The 21,965-nt window shown below is 47.6% G+C and overlaps 1 protein-coding gene across 2 annotated transcripts in view; it reads right to left on the bottom strand.

Moving 5' to 3' along the window:
• LOC146201115 (calpain-5-like) overlaps positions 1 to 21,965 on the bottom strand; it is a 96,252-nt gene that overhangs the window by 48,794 nt on the left and 25,493 nt on the right. The window contains exons 4-7 of one of the 2 annotated variants that reach the window (XM_084595645.1): positions 20,382 to 20,593; positions 6,667 to 6,886; positions 3,652 to 3,836; positions 644 to 721 (exon numbers count right to left, since the gene is read on the bottom strand). In XM_084595645.1, the coding sequence (XP_084451771.1) occupies positions 644 to 721; positions 3,652 to 3,836; positions 6,667 to 6,886; positions 20,382 to 20,593 (695 nt within the window). The remainder of the gene's footprint in view (positions 1 to 643; positions 722 to 3,651; positions 3,837 to 6,666; positions 6,887 to 20,381; positions 20,594 to 21,965) is intronic. The other variant, XM_084595646.1, reaches the window with a different exon arrangement.

Raw genomic sequence — 21,965 nt, 5'->3', positions numbered from 1 at the left:
CAAGAACAGAAACATGAACGAAAAGGAAAGGTTCCACAGTGCTAACAAGGATGAAAGCACAGATAGACACGAACAGGGCAGGAGCTGAATCTATCTGTGCATCTTGTCTTTGTTAGCGCTGTGGAACCTTTCCTTTCCGTTCAAATGTACCAACTAGTCTGGCAATTGGTTTTACTTACCAGAAACATACCAGAAACAACTCAAAATGACACCAAGAGATGCCATACTGGAGGGCTCCAGAAATTTGGGTCTTTTAAACCGCACTGGCTCTGCACTGCACACACGTGCCTTGCTTTCTGCCTCCCCCAAAAAGTAGTCGCCGTGGCGGGGATTGAACCCCCGTCCTTGGGATCAGCAGTGAAGTGCCCTAACCACTGAGCCAGTGCAGTGGGGAAGATCGATGCCTGTGTTGCAAGGCTATGATGCAGAAACCTCCACCTTTCTTACACCTGGTGTGATGTGTAGTGCTTGTGCACGCGCAAACTCCACAGACCAAATGCACTGTGGTAACCACTGGCATCATAAGAGTTGTGCCAGGTGTGTCGGTGGCTCCAAATCATCTGTGACGCATGCACTCGTGTCGCGCTGCAGTAAACATTTATTGCAATGTTCTTGTCCCTTGAATGTGACCAACTTGGCTCACCAAAACTCATGGTTATCAGTTAGCTGGATGTCCATCTTGGCTTGGTCAGCTTCCGTGAGGCGGGACCACTTGGCCGACCTGCGGGAGGGAGAGAGAGCATGCCAGTACTAGCAGTGCTTCCATAACGACCGTAATGCTCATTGTGCTCTCTTTACTCATTCCACCACCCAACGCAAAGAGTAGTAAGGCAAGGTAAATATACAGGCAAAGGAACTTATCACAATATTGAAGTGCCCCGGAAATATAATTGTTGTAACTGATAACTGCCACAACTGGGTAAGACCGAAAAAAAAACAAAGAAAACATTATAAACTACACATTTAACGAGGGCGGGGTAGCATACAGTTTTATTTCGTAGCAGGAAGAAACTCGTAATCCGTAAGTGCCTGTTTCACGGCAATCTGGCCGAGATCTTTCTGCCGGCATCCAACTGCTGAACATAGTGCTGTGGAAGGTTCTTAGCAAGAACAAAGTCCAACAAGGAGTCGATCATTCTCAAGGCCTCCTAGTGAGACGCAACCTGCATAGGTTCTGGTTCATCGTCGTCGTTGCTACTGCCACTGTCCTGCGTGCCAGTGACTGCTGCAACGATAGCCTCGTCTGTCAGCTCTTCACCTGTCACGACTTTACCGTCGGCATGTAAAAATTCCTCAAGTCTCGACGCGTCGCCATCACTACCGCACACTGTGGACTAAATTTCGGTTATCGTAGTGTCAGCAGGAGCCTCGCGACCTTCTGCGTCGCTAGCATCCCCAGCGAAGCTCGCCTTCCTGAAGCCGTTTAAGATGGTGGAGGAGCTGGTTTTGTTCCGGTTAGTGTAACTTAACCTGTAGCCAGACTTTGCTACCAGTGTTGCCATAAAATTTGTCAACGATGATGGCACACTAGGAGAACCAAGCTAGAAAGACGTGCACAAACGCCGCTGCACGCCTGCCACAAAACATGTGGAATTGCGAAGCAGTGGTCTGGACGAAGCAAATAGGGAAATAGGGGAGGATAGTGTAGCACACCCTCAGAATCAACTGCTCCCCCGTGCAGAGGCACAGAGGATGAGAGTTCCCTAGGCCACGGGTGGTCTCTATGGGGAGAACTCAAAGCTCTCCTTCAGAATGGCCGTGCCTAGCAGTGCCTTACGTCTTCCCTTCTCCTCTGTGTGAGGAAGCGCTCTATCCTCCCCCGCGTCTTCACGGCATGCAAGCTTCCCTGGCGCACCTGACCAACGCATTGGCTCGACACGTTTTATACCGTTTTTGTTTTCTAACTGTCACTGCATCAGCGTTGTCTACGTCTCTGTGTACTTGCGCACTTTTGTGGAAGCTACATTTCCTTGAATGCATCTAATATACCTCAGAAGCATTCAATATACCTCCAGAAGTCATTTCCTATCGTTTTACGATACAGGACAGCAGAAAGCAGGACAAGCAAAGGAGGAGAGGGAATTAGCGCATGATGTAGAGGAAGAAGTGGTCCCCGCCCAAACTGTACAACCGATGCAAAACTGCACAACTGATAATATAATATGACACCACCATAATGAGTGGTTTATTTTACCATAGAACACATGGCAAACCTGACTGTGCAGCGGCTGCCCACTGTTACATCCAATATATTATTAAAACTGGTATTGTTATAAGCGGGTTTGACTGTAGTACAGTCAGGGACAACAGACAAGATAAATGGGGAACAAACCTCACCAGTTGTGCCACTTTTATCGTTACGGCACCTCAGTGCAGTCTATGCCATCTTGTCATAGCTTCAAATAGCCCAGGAGTGCACCTCAGGCGAGATAAAGGCAGCTGCCAAAATGTTAAAGGGATAGTCTACTGCTGCAGCAGAGTATAAAAATATTGGCATGTTCTTGTAGATCTTGCCACTTGGTGGCAATGTTGATGGGAGATCTCACGGTTTAACTAGGAATTTATTTTAAATTGATAAAAAAATTCAGTTTTTAGTGAATGGTAGCGCCATACTGTGTATTTCCATTGCTGCTAACATTTAACCTCTTTACAGCATCTGAAGTGAACATACTACATTTTATGAATATGCCACAGCGTCATACAGACAGGTATTTGTGTTCATATCAACTTAAGGCAGCCTGCTTTTTTTCTCTTTCAATAATTTGCAGGTACTTTTATTCAGCAACCTTCCTTAATTCACTTTTAAAATGCGCTCAAAACAGAAAACCACTCACCAATGTTTTTCAGCTCCGCAGCTGGTTATTCATTAATTTGGGGATGGAGCTTCGCAAAAAAAAAAAAAATATTGTTGAAAAAGTCAGCAGACTATCACTCAGCCCTGCAGAAGAAGGATATTCGCTAGCGCTAACAGTGGCAAATGGTTGCATTGGTCAGAAAGTGACAGTTGCCGAAGGGTCACAAGTTGCTTGGTTTTCCCACCCCCTGCCACACAGAGTCTCAAACTGCTGAGGCAATCAATGGTGCCTCGGTTGTAAATGGAAGCATACTCCACATCTGGCTTCTCATTGCTGGTAACAGTCAAGACCAACAACTCTTGCTACACATAAGCTCATTTGGGAGAGCAACCTGCACACTGCACTTGGCAATGTGAACAGTTGTGCTGTTTATCCACTCCTTGGTCACAAGTCACAGCTAGTTGCGTGCCCCTTGAAGTTGACAAGAGTGAATGCGCCTTCAAGAAGATTTCTTTTTTCCTTTAACACTGAGTGCATGGGGAAGCCAACCATCCATTCTCACATTCCTTTATCCAAGAATCCGTCATCCAAGTTCATCTTGACAGGAGTTTACTGTAATCGACAGAATTCAGAGGCCAGAGGAGAGGCAGGAGTTGAGACCTCTTTCCTTTCAGTTCACTACCTCATAACCAGAAATCAAGCATGCTCAAGTGAGATTTGAGTTTTAAAATTTAAGCTTAGGGGTAGCCTCACCGACTGCCTGCATGCATTCTGTGCACATGGAAACCATTTAGCAACTAGGCACAATAAACACATGCTGCGTGCCAGTCGCGCACAACTCGGGAGGTGCACCTACCCGTGGCCCAAGGTGGTTGCCCAGGGGTTGCGCAGCCGAAGCAAGCGCACCTGTGGCTGCTCAGAGGGTGCCTCTCGGCCAGGGCCACCAGCAACCGTGGCCGCCTGGGCGCCCACCACCGTGTAGGCATGGCCCCGCAGAAGGCCCTCTGCCGTCAAGCTGCCCATCTCCTCAGCCTGTTCAACCTACTTGTCACCACGACAGGGGCCAAACAAACAGGTCGACCTATCAAAATTGTTCATATCCCAAAAACTCAACTAGACTCCACCAGTTTTAGTCATGGAGCAACAGCATTATCATGAGGAGAAGTCCACTGCACAACATAATCCTGTTCTAGCAGCCTCTATATAAGGAGTATGTACACAGCTGACCACGTGTTGGAAAGCAAATACAGCGGACTCCTCAGCTCAGTTAATGACGAACACTGTAAGAACATCTCGCACGGCTTCTTACAGGTGCAACACAAAAAATCTGCTCAAGATAAACATCTTCGAGTGCGCCTGAGGTAAGAACTTTATCAACAACTGCAAACCACAGTGACCCCGAAAGCAGTGCTCCTAAACAGCGAGGTTCCAATCAAGCCAAGAAAAAAAGAGTGCTAAGTGGACTCGCTCAATGACAGGGGGCTAAAGCAGTTTTCCGAGTGACACCGCATCGCAACACGCGTTCTTGTTCTGCACAGATAAGTGGCCAGGCATGAGCACAACATGCGGGTTGCATGCGGCAGGCACAAGGAGTTGTGCATCTGCTTTTGAAGCCTTGGCCACACTACAGAAGGAGCAAGGTAAGAGGCAAAGAGTCATAACAGCCTCTACTGCACGGCTAGGCATCCATGATGCCCTCAGAGTGCTCAGAGCAGGAGGGAAAGCAAAAAAACCCGGAAAACTAACACAAACACCGATCGCTGCCATAAAGAACAGACTGTGATGAAAATGACAGACTGATGCCATACCGAAGTGGTGACACAAGCTTGTTCCATGCTGTCACCATTCAGTTCACTTCAAGGACAGTGTGATAATTGCTCTCACTGCAACAAGATCTAATTCAATAGTCTCATGTAACACAAATTTGCATACCAGCACAGATTTCTGGCAGAATTCCAGATATTAGCTACATACTCATAACCGAAATCATCGTGGCCCTTTCTATAGTAGCTCAAGGTTGACGGGTGCATACAGTACAATGGAATTTCATATGTCAAGTGCCTCAATTATTCCCAACAAATTTTCAGTCCCCTCGAAGTTTAAATCATTAATGGCAAAGTGCATGAGCAAAAAGAACTGACTAAACTACACCACAGCACAGTCAAAACATTACCTGGTCGCAGCTGACAACTCACCAAAATCAGTCAGCTTAATCCATATACAGCAATGTGAATCCTTTTCTAGAGGCTGAAATTTTTCCACCTCTACTACTGGGTCATTTGTGGTGAAATCAAACAAGAACTTTACACACTGTAGGAGCTTTTGTCTGATACTCAGTAAGGCTGACAATGCTAATAACCTAAGGTATTGGCCACATGTGATGCCAACCTGTAATTGTCTGCATCAAAAATGAGGAACCAATCAACTACTATTGCTGAGTTGCTGCAAAAAAATGGTGGTGGTTCCATCAGAGGAAAGCATGCTCAAGGGACAGGCACACTTTGCAACAAGGCGCATTTCGCTTCGTGGTGCTTTACACTGTACAACACAGATGGCGCTACCACTGCCCTTTGGTAGCAAGCTGGCATTTGTGTTTATAGGTTACCTATTCTCAGTGCAGACAATTATGGGTTTGCATCATGTACGACTAAACTTACTATGAGACAGAGTTATTGCAATGTGCAAGCCTCCTAGCAGAATTTTACCACATATGAGACAGCAGATGAGGCGGACAAAAAAAAAAAAAAGGTAGGGTCCTAATATAGTTAAACAGGGTAGGACCAAGTGCAGAAGCTTTAGTGCACAGATGAAAGTTGATGGAGACGACGACATGCAATGCACAGCAAGAGAGCGGGTTGCAATCTGCACACAGGGCAATGGGTATGATATTCTGTACCCGCTTCTCACAAAAAGTTATTGGGTTCAAATCCAGTCCATTCAATGTGTTTTTGTTTTGTTCTTTTTTTTTTGTGAAAGCACTACTAGTGGACATGCAAGTGTTAAGATGCTTTTGCTAGGCTCTGAACTACCGAATTAGCGGTTTATTTTGCACTAATATCTAAGAAAAATGTCCCACTGCTTCTTTTGCACAGGAACTTTAAAATTTTATGTAAAAGTATGCACCCGCCAGATAGGTTCAAGAGACTCAAATATTTTCTGTGCAAGCGTTACATCACATGCATGTAGTTTTGAGTCTTGCATGCTTAGAAATAGTTGGCAGTCTTCTCTTGAAGCAGTAAGCAGATTCGATCGCACTGCGATTTCATAAAAAAAGAAACCAAACAAGATTTGGGCACTGACACAAGAAAATTATCCCAAGTGTTGAGAAATGTGACAGAGTTAGTGCCAAATGTTTCAGACTTGGCCACGTATGACAGGCAGTGTCCCAACTGCTTTCATTAACAATCCCCTCCTTGTTTGCAACTGTGAATTAGTTCTAATACATCCTGCTGTTATTGATTCTGGTGGTGGCATTGCATCACTGATTTGAAATCAGAAGCTTTCTTCCTGCCGAGGCATTGATGGTATTACCATATTCATTTGAATGCATGAGATACCAATTTCTTAGGTTGGCGGTTTATAGTTGTGGATTTATATGTATAATAGATAATACACGAAGCTTGAAGCTGGAAGGTGCCCCCAGAAAACTCCACCCGAAAACAGCACTGCACCCTTTACTACTCCTAGCCGCAACCAGCAGAAGTGCCTGTGAGAATGCCCGTGACTTTACACAGCAGGAACTTCACAGGAGCTTCGTCTTGCCAGGTCTCATAATTGGTACAGCAACTTCTGGGTCCTCCAGGTGTTAAGCAAGCACCTTGATTTCCACATGCAGTCAAGGTTCCTCAAAAGCATACAGGGTGTCACTCACAGAGATGGCGCAGCAGACAACGGCCTGGCTGGTGTCCAGCACGGACAGCAGCTTGGCGAAGAGCTGCTCCTGGAGGGCAGGGTCTCGTGCATAGCCACCCACGGCCAGCTCCACATGTTCCACTGCGGCACCCGTCAAGTCCACCAGAGCGTCCGACAGACTGCATGCCTCCAGCAGCTGGTAGCAGCCAAGGAACCTGCACTCAACAACACACTTCTCCCTGGGGATAGGCAGAAGGGACAGGCCAGAATTCTAGGAGAGGCACTTAAGACTGCTTAGGTGCAGTAAGGTGAAAGCCCTCTTTTTTTTTTTTTTAATTTTATATTTATTTCTTTTTATTTTCATTTTACTATTACTCAGGTTTTTAATTTTTGTATTTATTCTTATTTTCCTTTTTTTTGCATAATTTTTGCCTACTGATTGCCCAAAGGCTCACAAATGCAGTTGATGATGATAATGAGCATAGACGAATAATTCCCAACAAAAACCTATTTATTAATCATATTCTGCAACTTACAATAGTGAAAGGCCATTATCAGTACTATTCATGGCAGGTAAAAAATGTCAAAAGTGTACTGAAAATTAAAAGTGCATTGATGCCAGCCTCAGCAGAGCTCTTTGATACTACAAGTTGCAAAATTTCTTATAGGCCCCATGAATAAAAATGACGGAGGTTTTGATTGGTCAAAATTCGGGTGTATATAGGGTACCTCTCATCGAAGCACCCTAGGTGTACAATAGTTTGGTTTGGTTTGTGGGGTTTAACGTCCCAAAGCGACGCAGGCTATGAGAGATGCTGTAGTGGAGGACTCCGGAAATTTCGACTGCCTGGGGTTCTTCAACATGCGCTAACATCGCACAGCACATGGGCACCTGGCTTTTCACCTCCACCGAAAAGCAGCCGCCGAGGCCAGGATTCGCATCTTTGGGCATGGTAGTCGAGCGCAATAACTACTGCACCACCCCGACGGGGCGGGGTAGGTGTTTAATAGTGACGACGCCCGCGGTCATTTTCAAACTTTCAGATTGTTGATAAATGTGAAATCGATGGAAAATAAAATTAGTTGAAGACTTGCAGTACCGAAAATTCTTAAAGTTAACAGCCATAGAGGTAACTAAAAGGAGACTCCAGTCTTAGAACGGTCGAAAATGGACAAAAATCGATTTTGAGAAAAACTAATTTTCTGAACGTTTATCTTTTCGAGCACCTGCACTCAAATTATTAACTACTCTAAATTTGGTCAGGAAATGCAACAAAATCGGCTTTCAAAACGTCACGGCAGCCACGAAATGTGCCCCGAAAAGAGGAATTTTATTCAAAATTCCCACGCATGCCGCGGGCGCTGCGTCTGACCGATCATCGCCCCCTTGGGCTTGGTTTGAAGCTGTTTTCTTTGTGCGCAATTTGCGCCATCTCAAAATGGCTTCGCCCAAGCAAACTGGCTGCGCGCACCAGTTTTCAGGTCGTTTATAGTCTCTGATTAGCTCTCACGCGGCGCAGTTTTTCAAGCACGCCATTCCGCGTCTCCTATTGGCTGGCGTGATCGGCATGCCATTTTTTTTTTTCCTTTCTGTTTTGCGTTCGCCACCGTGGCTGCCGCTTCATGCACCATGTTTATGCGCATCGCCATATGCGCTCATGTTTTTCGATGCATTGCTTTGTGCAGAGTTTTTCCTTGTGATCGAGATGCCGGAAAGCAGTAGATTGTAACCGTGCACACAACGACCCTTTGGAAGCCGTAAGAAACGGGCGTGGAACAAAAACCAGAAGACGTCGGCCACAAGTGTGCCGTCAGGACTTGCGTTACAGCCGGTGCTAGACTTGTTAGATGTGCAGGGAACATCAACCACGCTGCCTGATAACGACACCGTGGGTTCAAATTGCAGCTAATAATAAAAAATTTGGTTTTAAGACCAGTGTCTCCCCTTAAGATAGAAAAGAAGAAAGAAAAGTTATTTTAAAAAGGCAATGACGGCAATAGCAGAAAGCTTCTACTGACTGTTTCTAAATGGCGTAGCAGTTCATAAGCACCCGAAAAATGCATACAAAAACTAGTCACTTTTTGAAGCGGAACTTTCAAACTGGTATGATCCAAAAGCACTGAGCCTCAGAGCACGCGAGTCGCCCACCCCGCAAGAAGCCAATCCAATCCAATCCAATATGGCTGCACGCGCGCGCTTGGCAGCTTTGCTCGCCAACCGCTTTCGCACTGGCCGCTGCCGGCGTGATTATTCCTGCTTTTTGTCGCGTACTGTACTCACGCAGCGCTTCCGCATATTTTATTGAGTACCCAACTCATGTGCGTACTGGTTCTATTGTGGCAGCTTAGCCTTGCATTGGAGTCAAAGTAATATATAGCGCCTCACCTTGCGGCGCACCCGCGGTGGCGGTCGTGCGCTCAGCACAAAAAAAAAAAAAAAAAGACTGCATGACCAACACACTTGCTATGTGCCAGCTTAAAATGAAAATGCACTGCATGATATATTGTGCCATTTTCCCTGACTTGGCGAAATTTTTCGTGGTTGCGTCCGTGTTCTGTGCGATGTCTGCGCACAGAAGATCTCCAGGTGGTCGAAATTACTCTGTAGCCCTCCACTACGGCTCCCCTTTTTCTCTTTCCACTTTCACTCTCACTTTCCTCCCTTCCCCTACAGTGCGGTTCAGGTGTCCTTTTCCCAGTTTTCCTGATGCATGAAATTTCCCTGACAATTCCCAGTTTTCCCGGTTGCCAGACACCCTGCATGAGATAAGAAAGGTTTTTCCTTAAAATACTGGTCTTGACCAGCCTGACAGAAGAACACATCTCAATGCACAAAACAAGGTGCAAAATAAACCCTCATCAACCATTTGGAGAGGGTTCTTCTACCTATGTGGCACAACACAGCCACACAACAAAAATTAGCATTACACGAAATGCATCTTGTGCGACACTGCAGGCCAGCCATCAACGCTAGGAGCCGTTTGCACAGAGCCCTAGTGTCTCTTATTGCGCAATGCAATTTCATTAGACTTTTCAAAGGATTTCGATTGCATATCTCATAATCATCCACTCGCAAAGCTTTCATGACTCATATTGCCCCCAATTTAATTCGTTGCCTAGAAAATTTTACAAAACTATGCTCGTAGTTCACATCTGCTAATGACTTCCAGCCACCCTTAACTGATGTAACTTCAAGGGTTCCTCAAGGAGCTGGACTATCTCCATTACTTTTCCTAATATAAGTTAACGACTTGCTCTCCAATGTTAAATACAAAATATGACTGTTAGCAGATGACTGTGCCATTTATACTTCAACCCATAGCCCGGGTGTTAACCTTGCCTTGCGACAGGACCGGGACATATTGACACATACCATTCATAGACGACGAAGATTTGAACGGGCGATTCGGAAAAGACGACGAAGCAATACGGTGCTGCGCTTTTGTGCTGCCTTGACTGGCTGTTGGTGTTCTTCGGTGCCAGAGTGCCAGAGCGCCTTCTCTGTAACGTTACGTTACAAATCTGGTGGAGGTGCTGGGTATTGATCCAGTCCTGCATAATCAACCTGTCAATACGGAGCTTACCCCCGTACATCAACGCCTCGGCCGCCGCCTACGTGGAGAGCCCCCTGAATTCGGACCCCTTCCGGCCGCTACCAGGACGACGCACCCTCAGACGGCCGTAGAACCTGCTGCAATGACATCTGAGAGCAGGCTTCCCACCCACATTCTGTGTCATCAGCCGCGAACACCCCCCCTTTTGATGGCGACGTGTTCGAGGACGCCGAGGACTGGCTTGAGAACTACGAGCGAGTTGCTCGTTACAACGGGTGGACTGATGAGCGTAAGCTCCACAACGTGTACTTCGCTCTTGAAGAGTGTGCACGGACATGGTTTGAAAACCATGAGGCTTCCTTCCCATCCTGGGCAGCCTTCTGTCGTGATTTCAAAGCCACGTTTACTAGCGCCGACCGCCGGGAGCGAGCAGAAGCTGCGCTACACTCGCGCATTCAGCGCCAGAACGAGAGCGTGCGTATGTTCTTTGAGGACATGACACGCCTTTTCAACCGTGCAGACCCACAAATGCCAGAAGATAAGAAGCTGCGTCACCTGATGCGGGGCGTTAAACAAGAACTTTTCGCGGGACTGGTGCGCAGTCCAACACGCACTGTGGCGGAGTTTCTCAGCGAGGCAGCGACCATGGAGACAACGCTGCAACACCGAGCCCATCAGTACAACCGTGACGTGAACATCATTATGTCCGACGCACCCCCTGTACATGTCGGCAGTGACATAGACTCACTACGCAATCTCATCCGGTCTGTCGTGCGGGAGGAACTGCAAGCGCTCCGGATGCCTTGCAACACAGCATTTTTTCCTTCATTGGCTGAAGTCGTCCGGGACGAGGTGCGTATGGCAGCTCAGCAAGTTGCTGACGTTGTTCCTCAGCAGCGCATTCCTCACCAGACGTTTGACGCGAGGCCCACCTACGCGTCCATCCTGAGTAAGGCTCCCCCGCCAGACCATAGTATCAACGCCGCAGCTCCAGCAATGGAGCCGCAGGGTCCCCGCATGGAGCACCTCGCATGGAGCCGCATGCAGCCTCGCTACTCCCCTCCGCCAATCTACCAGCCACCCCGTAAAAGTCAAGTAAGGCAGCCCCGGGATTGTCGGCCCCTGTGCTATCATTGCGGTGAAGCCAGTCACCTTTACCGGGCGTGCCCGTATCGCCGCGTCAACATGCGGGGTTTCGCCTCGAAGGGCCTCTACCCTCGGAATGCAGAACGGCCTACTGAGATTGCAAGCGACCTTGCAGCGCGACAGTACCCCGTCACATCCGTTTACCAAGAGCGTCGGTCTATGTCCCCGACGAGCAACCGTTCGACAAGTCCCCACTCTTCCCGACGCCGCTCTCCCAGCCCTGGCCGGGAAAACTAATACCAGTGACCTTCGGAGGCAGGGTCGCTGATGTCGGAAAATGAAGATCCTCCGTCATCGTCAGGCCGACCCGACGAGATTTCACTTGTGTCAGGTAGCGACAGCATCCGGCATACTACCTCCGATTTGTGTGTAACGATTGATGGAGTGGATGTCACCGCGTTACTCGACACTGGTGCCGATTATTCTGTAATGAGCCGTGGTCTCGCCTGAGAATTGAAGAAAGTTTTGACAAATTGGTCCGGCCCGAAAATTCGTACGGTGGGAAGTCACTTGATTGAACCTGTAGGCAAGTGCACAGCGCGGGTCGGCATCCGTGGTTTTGTGTATGTCGGAGAATTTATCGTGCTTCCTGAGTGTTCGAAAGACTTGATCCTTGGTCTAGACTTCCTGCAGACCAACGGCGCTGTCATTGACCTGAAAGAAGCGCATGTTTCCTTTTTGACGAAACGAGCCGTGGCGCGCATGGAAAACGAAGATCCGGGTCTGAACATTTTGCGTATAGTCGACGATGACGTGAGGGTTCCGGCACGTTCTAGTGTGCTGGTTCTTGTAAAGCATGATTTGTTCCACGATTACGAGGGTATCGCGGATGGGCACCTTCCGCTACTACTCGAGAAGGAATTGGCCGTTGCTCGAGGACTCGTACAACTCCAGAACAGTTGTGCTACTGTCCTCCTGACAAATTTTGCTAAGGAGATGCGGCATCTCGCCAAGGGCACGGCTGTTGCCGTCCTTCATGATGTTACTGCCTTACCTCATTTATGCACCGCCGGAACGAACCCTAAAGAAGAGGCCGCACCTTGTCATGCACTGCAAACCGTTAAAATTAGCCCCGACTTGAGGCCCGATCAAAGGAATCTTCCCTCGGCTCTTCTGAGCGATTTCGCAGACTGCTTCGCCACAGGCTCGAAGGTCGGTCGTACTCCTGTCGCCAAGCACCGCATCATCACCGATGAGACCACGTTACCGGTATGCCAGCGCCCGTACCGGGTTTCTCCTAAGGAACATGATGCCATTAAAACGCAAGTGGATGAAATGCTTGCGGACGACGTGATCCAGCCTTCGACGAGCCCATGAGCATCGCCAGTGGTCCTTGTCAAAAAGAAAGATGGCACCTTGAGATTCTGTGTCGATTACCGAAAGTTAAATAACGTGACCAAAAAGGACGTCTATCCGCTGCCCAGGATTGATGATGCCCTCGACCGACTACGCGATGCCAGGTACTTCTCCTCATTAGACCTCAAAAGCGGATACTGGCAAATCGAAGTGGATCAGAGAGACAGAGAGAAGACTGCATTTGTGACGCCCGACGGCCTATACGAGTTTAAGGTGCTTCCGTTTGGTCTTCGCTCTGCACCGGCCAAGTTCCAGCGTATGATGGACACGGTTTTATCAGGTCTCAAGTGGCAGTCGTGCTTGGTGTACTTAGATGATGTTGTTATTTTCTCGCCTACATTCGAGCAACACTTGGACAGGTTGCGCATCGTGCTTCAAGCACTCAAAGGCGCGCAACTAACGATCAAGCCTGAGAAATGCCACTTTGCTTTCAAAGAACTACGCTTCCTCGGCCTTGTTGTCAGTGCACAGGGCGTTCTCCCTGATCCCGAGAAGACTACCGCAGTGTCAAATTTTCCACGTCCCACCGACAAAAAGGCACTTCGACGATTTCTAGGTTTTTGTTCGTACTATCGACGCTTCGTCCAAGATTTTTCTAAGATAGCTGAACCACTGACAGCACTAACCAGAGATGACGTACCCTTCCTGTGGGGAGACGATCAAGAAGAAGCCGCCTACACAAACCCCCAATACTCGCCCATTTCGATGAAGACGCCGCAACAGACGTACATACTGATGCCAGCAACGTTGGCCTCGGCGCGGTACTCATTCAGTGGCAAGGCGGAGTAGAACGGGTTATCGCCTACGCGAGCCGAACACTCTCACGATCAGAGGCGAACTATTCGACAACGGAGAAGGAGTGCCTTGCGGTAATCTGGGCCATCAGCAAGTTTCGACCATATTTGTACGGACGACCCTTCCGTATTGTCAGCGACCATCATTCCTTGTGCTGGCTGGCAAGCCTTAAAGACCCGTCTGGACGCTTAGCTCGTTGGAGCCTCCGTCTTCAAAAGTATGACGTTACTGTTGTCTATAAGTCGGGACATAAACACCAAGATGCGGATTGCTTGTCACGCGCGCCATTGGACTCCACCGCAGTAGAAAACGCCGACGAGTTTCCCTTTATTGGGGCCCTTACTCAATCCCATATGGCTGACCTTCAACGCAAGGACCCGGAGCTGGCGCCGCTCATCGATTATCTGGAAGGACGCGGTGGTAGAGTACCGCTTGTTTTTCGTCGTGGCTTGCAGTCATACGCTTTACGAAGTGGAGTTCTCTACAAGCGCAATTTTGAAAGATCAAGAGAGACATTTCTACTCGTAGTACCTACGCACCTACGGCCTGACATCTTGAGCGCTTGTCACGACGAACCGTCCGCCGGCCACTTGGGAGTTAGTCGTACGCTTGCAAGAATTCGAGAGAAATACTATTGGCCGAAATTATTACCTTCAGTACGATCCTACGTTAAAACCTGCCGTGACTCAACGCCGAAAGACTCCACCCCCAGTCTTTCCGCGTCGCTCACAAATGGAACTGCCACCGAAGTAGCAGAGTTTTTTGTCCACGACATCGTGTTGCGTCATGGCGCTCCGGCTGTTATCATTACCGACCGCGGGCAGCTTTTACGGCCCGCCTGACTAAGGCTGTACTGAACCTTACACATACTAGCCATAGACGGGCCACGGCATACCACCCGCAAACTAATGGCTTGGTGGAACGGCTAAACAGAACTCTGGCCGACATGCTGTCTATGTACGTGGATATAGAGCATAAGACCTAGGATCAAATCCTCCCATATGCCACGTTCGCATATAATACGGCACTTCAGGAAACGACGCAGCTCACACCCTTCGAGCTTGTCTTCGGCCGTCGAGTGACCGCTCCATTGGATACAATGCTGCCCGTATACACCGACGACGAACATGAGCTTGACCTGGACATTGCTAGTTTTACTCAGCGTGCGGAAGAAGCGCGGCAGCTGGCAAGACAGCGCATATACCTACAACAGCAACTAGACGCTGACCGTTACAACAAGGGACGGCGCTTCGCTGCCTACGAGCCTGGAGACTATGTCTGGATTTGGACGCCCGTTCGTCATCGTGGGCTCTCTGAAAAATTGCTGCGTCGGTACTTCGGCCCATACCGTGTCCTCCGCCGCATCAGCGACGTTACTTATGAAGTTGAATCCGCGACCCAAGATCCCTCAAGCCGCAGACGACGCAAGTTCACTGATGTTGTACACGTCGTCCGGATGAAACCCTACCACGATCGCCCCGCTGACTATTCTTGAAACTGATGGTGCCCCGTTTTGTGCTGTGGTATCCCATACCAACCTAGCATACTATCTGTCAGCTCATCGCATCAAGCAGCATTTGCAGCATCGAGGCGATGCTGCCAAGAAGGGGGGCAATGACACATGCCATTCATAGACGACGAAGATTTGAACGGGCGATTCGGAAAAGACGACGAAGCAATACGGTGCTGCGCTTTTGTGCTGCCTTGACTGGCTGTTGGTGTTCTTCGGTGCCAGAGTGGCAGAGCGCCTTCTCTGTAACGTTACGTTACAATATTACATCATGGTGTGAAAAATGGCAGATGCCCTGAAGGGGGGACACGGCTCTTTTGGCACCGAAAATCGGCCTGAAAATCGGATTTTCAATTTTTTCATTTTCGTATTTCTCGCACCATTCCGCATCTGCACGCAAATTTTCATCCTTATACCCCGCGTATTTATGAAGTTATAGCAATTAAAAAATGCAGTACCACACCCACTGCCCTTTAAATTGTGGACAAACGACACCCAATTTCGATCGCCCGGCGCATGAGAACTACGCGCTCCACCGCGGCGATTTTGGTCTCGTTCGAAAGCGCGCGCTTTCGGCTTATTTTTTCTTTCGGAAAGCAACCCTGTGCGCTCCGCCTACCCCATAAAAAACAAACAAAAAGATAGCATGCAGCGCGCGCTACTATTGGCCGGTTAAGGCACGTGATCAAAATGGCGTCGTTTGGTTGGTTCCGGCAAGCTAGCCCTGAAATGCGGACTCCCAGTGACGCCATTTTGTCTTTCTGCCGACCACGCTAGTGCAACGCGAGAGTCATGCCAGGCGCGAAGAAGTACTGCTCTTTGCACAAGTTCGGGCGAAAGCAACCAAAGAAACGCGTTAAGAATGCGACTTCGTTGCATACTGTGCAAGAAGCAAGTGCCAGTGCTGCGGGATTGTGTGACGATCACGTTGCGGGCGGCGACGCTTCTCCGATTCCGCTGGACAACGGCGCCGTTCTTCGTGCCGACTGCAGTCGTGTACGTATTGATACCGCGCCTGTCACTAACAGTGACATAACTCAAGTGAGTGCCCGTGAGCAGGCTACGCTTGATAGACTGGTATCGACGCCGGCGACGGCACGAAAGACCGCGCTGTTCGCCGATGCAAGTGGTGCGTCCGCAGAGTCAGATGCGGACGGAACAGCCTCCTATGCGGTAATTGACCTCAGCATTGTGAATATCCTTCTGGATGCCGTGCGGTGCAAAACGTGTCGTGGATGCGTGCGTTTAATTACCAGCGACCGGAGCTATGGCCTCGCCGTAAAACTGATCGTGCTGTGCGACAACTGCGGTGAGATTGCGGCCGAGTGGAACTCGCGGAGGGTTGACGGCGAGAAAAGGTGCAATCCTTTTGAGCTGAATATTCTGGCTAGTCGAGCAATGCTGTCGACCGGTAACGGCCAGACAGCAATGAACGATATCTTTTCGGCGATGGGGTTGTCGCGGCGCGGGATGCACAACAAGACGTTTCAACGGCATCTGAAGAACACACTGCAACCCGCTGCTACCCGAGCCGCCACGACCGCTATGGCACAAGCCGCGCAGGCAGTGGCGAAGGTCTACGATGACTTGTTTTGGGCATAGGGGGAACATTGCCGTGTGCTACGACGGCACATGGATGACGCGCGGACACTCATCACATATAGGCGTCGGTGCCGTGGTGGAACTCTTCACTGGTTACGTGCTTGATTATGTGGTGTTGTCAAACTTTTGTCTGGGCTGCGAAATTGGTCCCAAGCCAAACACTGACGGCTACGAACTTTGGAAATCACGCCACCAGTGCCAAAAAAACACCAACTCCAAGGCTGGTCAAATGGAAGTAGAGGCTGGCAAAATTCTGTTTGAAAGATCTCTGCAGCGCCACAACATGCGCTACACAACCATGCTATGCGATGGGGACAGTCGCACGTTCAGTGCTCTTAAAGATGCTGCAATCTATGGCTACATTGAAATAGTCAAAGAGGACTGCATAAATCACGTGCACAAGCGTATGGGAGCAGCTTTGCGCAACCTCTTGCAGAGACACAAGGGTGCAGGGAAGCAAAGTCTTGGCGGCAGAGGAAGGCTGACAGCTGATCTAGTTGACAAGCTGGCAATATATTATGGCCGAGCGCTTCGATCAAATGTAGGTGATGTGGATGCCATGCAGCGAGCTGTGATGGCGACATATTACCACATCACATCTACTGATGACTGCCCCAAACACAGTTTGTGTCCTACCGGTGAGAAGTCATGGTGCCGCCACAACGCTGCAAAGGCAAAAGAGGAGCCTGCACCAAAGCACAATTACAGTCTGCCAAGAGATGTGGCTGATGCTCTTTTGCCTGTTTATAGTCGTTTATCAGAGAAGAGCCTGCTGCAGAGGTGCATTCGGGGGAAGACCCAGAACTCGAACGAAAGCTTCCACTCGGTCATCTGGACCTTGATCCACAAAGAGCGGCACTCATCACTGTTTGCTGTGGAAGCAGCCACAGCAGAAGCTGTGCTGCGCTTCAATGCCGGCTGCAAGCATACAGCAGCAGCAATTCTGCAAGAATGCAGTACAAATGTGACAGCAACTGGGTCCAGGAGAGCTGCAGAAAAGGACTTGCACCGTAGCGTACATTCTGCAAAGAAGTGGGCGGCTTCGCTTGGCGTTGCTAAAACAGAAAAAAGAAAACACCGCGACAGCATGCACCCCGACTATGCTCCTGGTGCATTTTAATAGCATGAGGTCTTTGGGGTTGCCCTTCCTGATTAAATGCCGTGAGGCTTGAGTGCTTCCGACAATCTCCCAATTTTGGTAGTGTTGCATTTTTTAAAGATCAATATCTCTGGTCCTGTTCTTGCTATTGCTTTAAAAAATTTTTTTCTAGAAAGGGAATCCTGCGAGTCTCATGAAACCAAGGTAAATGCAGTGACGACAAAAGAAAATTTGCTGAGAAGGTTATGTTGTCTTCGGTACCCAAATGGAATTTTCCTTTCAAGCGTTTCCTATTGCGTAACTTTGGCTCAAATTGGCATAGGCCATTAATTTTCGCTTCAGATCACTTTCCACCTGTTTCTGATCTTGTTGACATATCAATCATTGACATAATTTACACCTACATGCTGTGAAGTGTTTTTCCTCGTTTTCTCAAAACTGCAATTTTGAGGGTGCTGCAATTTTGGAGGAGAGATATCTCTTAGTCTATTTGTGCTATAGCTCTCATTCTTGTCTTGTTAGAAAGAGAAAACCTTCGACAGTGCCGTAGGACAAAAATATGTACAGTTATTATGCGGCAACATTTACCGAATTAATTATCAATCTTAGGTGCCAACCTGGGCTTTTATTCATAAAAGTTTGACTTATTGTAACTTTGGTTCAAATTCTTCTACCACGTTAATTCATGACTAGCGGCACTCTATGATCCTTCTAGATCACTCTGGCAGGGCTATTCTCCTCATGCCATAAAGTGTTTAGTAATTAACTCACCTCCAAACGAAGAACATGAATTAGGGATTATTTTGAAAGCTATTTCATCTACAAGAAAACTAATCAGATATTTGAAATCAGCATGCAAAAGTACATTAATGGTGCAAGTTTCAGTCAGATCCACCCATAAATAAGGAAAAAAGTTTTAAGAGGGGTGTCCCCCCTTAAACCTACCTAAGAGCAAATCATCGTCCTTTACTCGTAAGCATACCTTGGCCCATTATACTTACAGCATTTTGTCAGTTCCTATCAATGTAACATACTCATGAAACTATCTGAGTGTACATCTGACATCATCACTTTCCTGGGTCACTCACATTGAAACTATATACTCTGACGCTTCATGCCTACTTGTACCTGCGTCAAAATATTAAAGCTAGTGAATAAACATTTCTTCACCCAATATTAAAGAAGCATTTACCTTCCATTTGGCACGTTGGGCAATCGTGCATATCCTTTGAAATGAAATCATTGAAACGAGCAGCCTGGTTCATAACCTCTTGTTACTCAAGAGACACCGGTGTCACCACTCTAAAAGAGTCCCTTCATCTACCAACTCTTGAATCATACCGTGTAATTTTGTGCCTATACCTACTTCATACGTTTAATCCCAATACTGAATTCAGTCACCTTTTGCTAACCACCTCCCTAAGATCATCCTCCCGCCTTACCACAACAACCCATTAATCCACATAAGCAGTAGCACGTCCAATTACAACCACTCATTCTTCCCCAATGCAATACCATGCTTCAATATGTTACCTAATGGCATCACTTCATGCATTGATCACAAAGCATTCTGCGAGAAAATAAAAGCTCATCTTTCGTAGTGTTCACCACTTCCCCGCATACCTACTATCAAGTTTTGTTATATTGGTTTTTGTGATATTGCGCCATCCTGATACAGTAGGTAGCCTACTGATTTTTTGGAATCCATTCATACTTATGCGATATTTCAGACTTCATTTAGAAACATTCATGTGCCCTGTAGCAATGTGTACATTTTCACGACCAATATTTCGGACTCTACGGTGTCCAATGGGCCGATTTTTCGGAGCAAATTTGGCAACAGCAATACTGTAGAGATTGTTTTTTTGGCTGAAGGCTCGCTTTTTTCAGACTGACAGACTCAAAAGGGCATCATTGTAGCAAACAACCAGCTTTACGCGGCAGTGAAAGCTAGGCGAAGCAGAGTCATTCAGACGGACTGGCTGGGTTCTCTGTTAATCAGCGCCATCTGAGACAGTGGCAACAAGGAAACACTCATTGTCTTCGAGGTAGCCTACAAATAGCCCACAATCGAGCCTCGTCCACCGCGGCTCAATCTGATGCCGCCGCCCGTGGGGAAAAAGCGGGAGGGTCGATGCATTCATGGAGGCCCTTGCTCTGCTGTTTTTTCCTCCGAGTTCCATTTCTCCATCTCTGCCACTGTCGTTAATCATAGAAACTGAATGCTATTCATTCTCGTGGCGCGTGCATTCATTCGTGGCATGAGCATGACCTGCCGCTGCGTCATAATACGTCGTCGCATTATGAAGGCATGACTGGACGAGAAATTCTAACTTGAAGGTTAAAGTAGTTACAGCCTAGCACGATCTGCTTCTGCTTGCTTGTCCTAATAGTCCGGGGCTCAAAGGGCCATCGCTTCTCTAGGGCTCTATCGACTAAGCTAATCAGGATGGCTAGCAGATGCCAGAGCAAGGCCACATTTATCGACAACTCGAAATGGGAATAGTGTTAGGTCTACGTGTGTAGGAAAATTCCCTCAAGGTGATGCAGACCTCACATGAGAGACTAATCCCTTGTTACTTTTTTCCTTATTTGAAATCTACTCTATCTTCGGGATCCTCCTAAACATATCAGACTACAAGGCTCCTCCGCGTGCTCTGCTGTGCCCTCACTTGGCATAGGCCTTTTCCAGGAGAGGGGCCCAGAACTCAGAACAGGGGACATGTGACCGGCAGCCGTAAGGGAGGCCCTCAGGGACTGTAATGGGCAGCCGGTCATCCACCAACACCTCGGTCCAGCTGCCCAGCAGCCAGAAGCAGAAGCGGAACACGCCGGGGTGGTCTTCTCCTGGCTTCCACTCTTGCTGTTTTGCATCTGGAAGCACCTGCACCGCACGCACATGGTGCAAAATGAGCATTACACTGCGGGAGAATACCAGTGATCTTCAGTTAGTTATATGGGGTTTAATGCCGCATAAACGACTACGGCTATCCTGCTGTGCATGTTCTCCTAAAATCAGTGTTGGATGAACTGGGTGTAATGATTTGCTGTAAAAAATTGGATTTCTTGAGAAAAGTTAAAGCTTGTGAAAATTGAACAAGTGCATGTTCTCTTAAAATCAGTGTTGGATGAATTGGGATGTAATGACTGCAAAACACAGGATTAGATGTTTGGATTACTAAATTTGCTGTAAAAGATTGGATTTCTTGAGAAAAGTTAAAACTTGTGAAAATTGAGCAAGTACATGTTCTCCTAAAAGCGGTCCTGGATGAAATGAGATGCACTACCTGTAAAATAGGGTAAAATATCTTTTCCTCAGGTCTTCAGTTTTCTGCATGCAATTAAAATGAGACTTACAATGAGCTCATCACCACAGAATTCACATACTGGTTTTTCTTTCTTTGCTAGTAAAAAATTGTGCGTAAGATGTGTGTGTCCTATTTGTAGACGACATAGGACTACTTCGATCAAACATTTTTGGTGTGCACATGATTTCCACTCATAATACTGGCTTAATATAGTGGAGCTGTAGCCTGCCACTTGGCTCTTAGTTTGCTGCGCACTATTTCATGCAATCTCTATGTAGCACGTTCACTGGTTTTATTTTCATTGTTCTAGCTCGTGCTGCGCATGCATCTGCTCTCTCATTATTCCTAATCCCAACACGACTGGGGTCCCAGCAGAATTTTATAGAATGGTTTTGTGCCGTGACTATTATTATGTTACGTATAATATTTCCTATGAATGGCTCAACAGCATTTCTAGAGGAGAAGCAAACTTAACGAGCCTGTGTGGATAATGCTATTTTTTATTTTCTCATTCTTTTTTTCTCCACCGTGACACAAACTGCATAGCATTCAGCTGTGAAAACTGATGCGCATTGAGGAAGTTTTATTGATTTCTCTGTTTCATCCTGCACCATTGCACTTCCGACAAAATTTTTAGTTTCTGAATAATCTGAATAAAATGCAGTGCGATTCCTATATTTTTCCTCTAATGCCAGGCATTCTTGTAATATCAGTTCATGCGGTGTGTGTGCTTTCTGAAATTGTGTAGTGTGAGGTTGCAAACATTGGGGATGGTGTACCATGGTGGTAGCGGTTCACACCTTGGGGCGACAGTTGGAATTTCGTTCATTATGTCGAGGTCATGGCCTTTTTCCTCGAACCGTAGGAGGAGTGATTTTATTGTATTGGGCTTGCTGCTGAAAAGAATTACGGATGAGCATTTAGTGACTATAGAATAACAGAAATGTT

Source organism: Amblyomma maculatum, chromosome 2 (assembly GCF_055883805.1).
Source record: "Amblyomma maculatum isolate TAMU_Amacu chromosome 2, ASM5588380v1, whole genome shotgun sequence".
In the NCBI taxonomy this organism is placed as follows: Eukaryota; Metazoa; Arthropoda; class Arachnida; order Ixodida; family Ixodidae; genus Amblyomma; species Amblyomma maculatum.
Note: the sequence above shows the minus strand (reverse complement) of the source record. Positions and strands in the feature narration are given on the sequence as shown.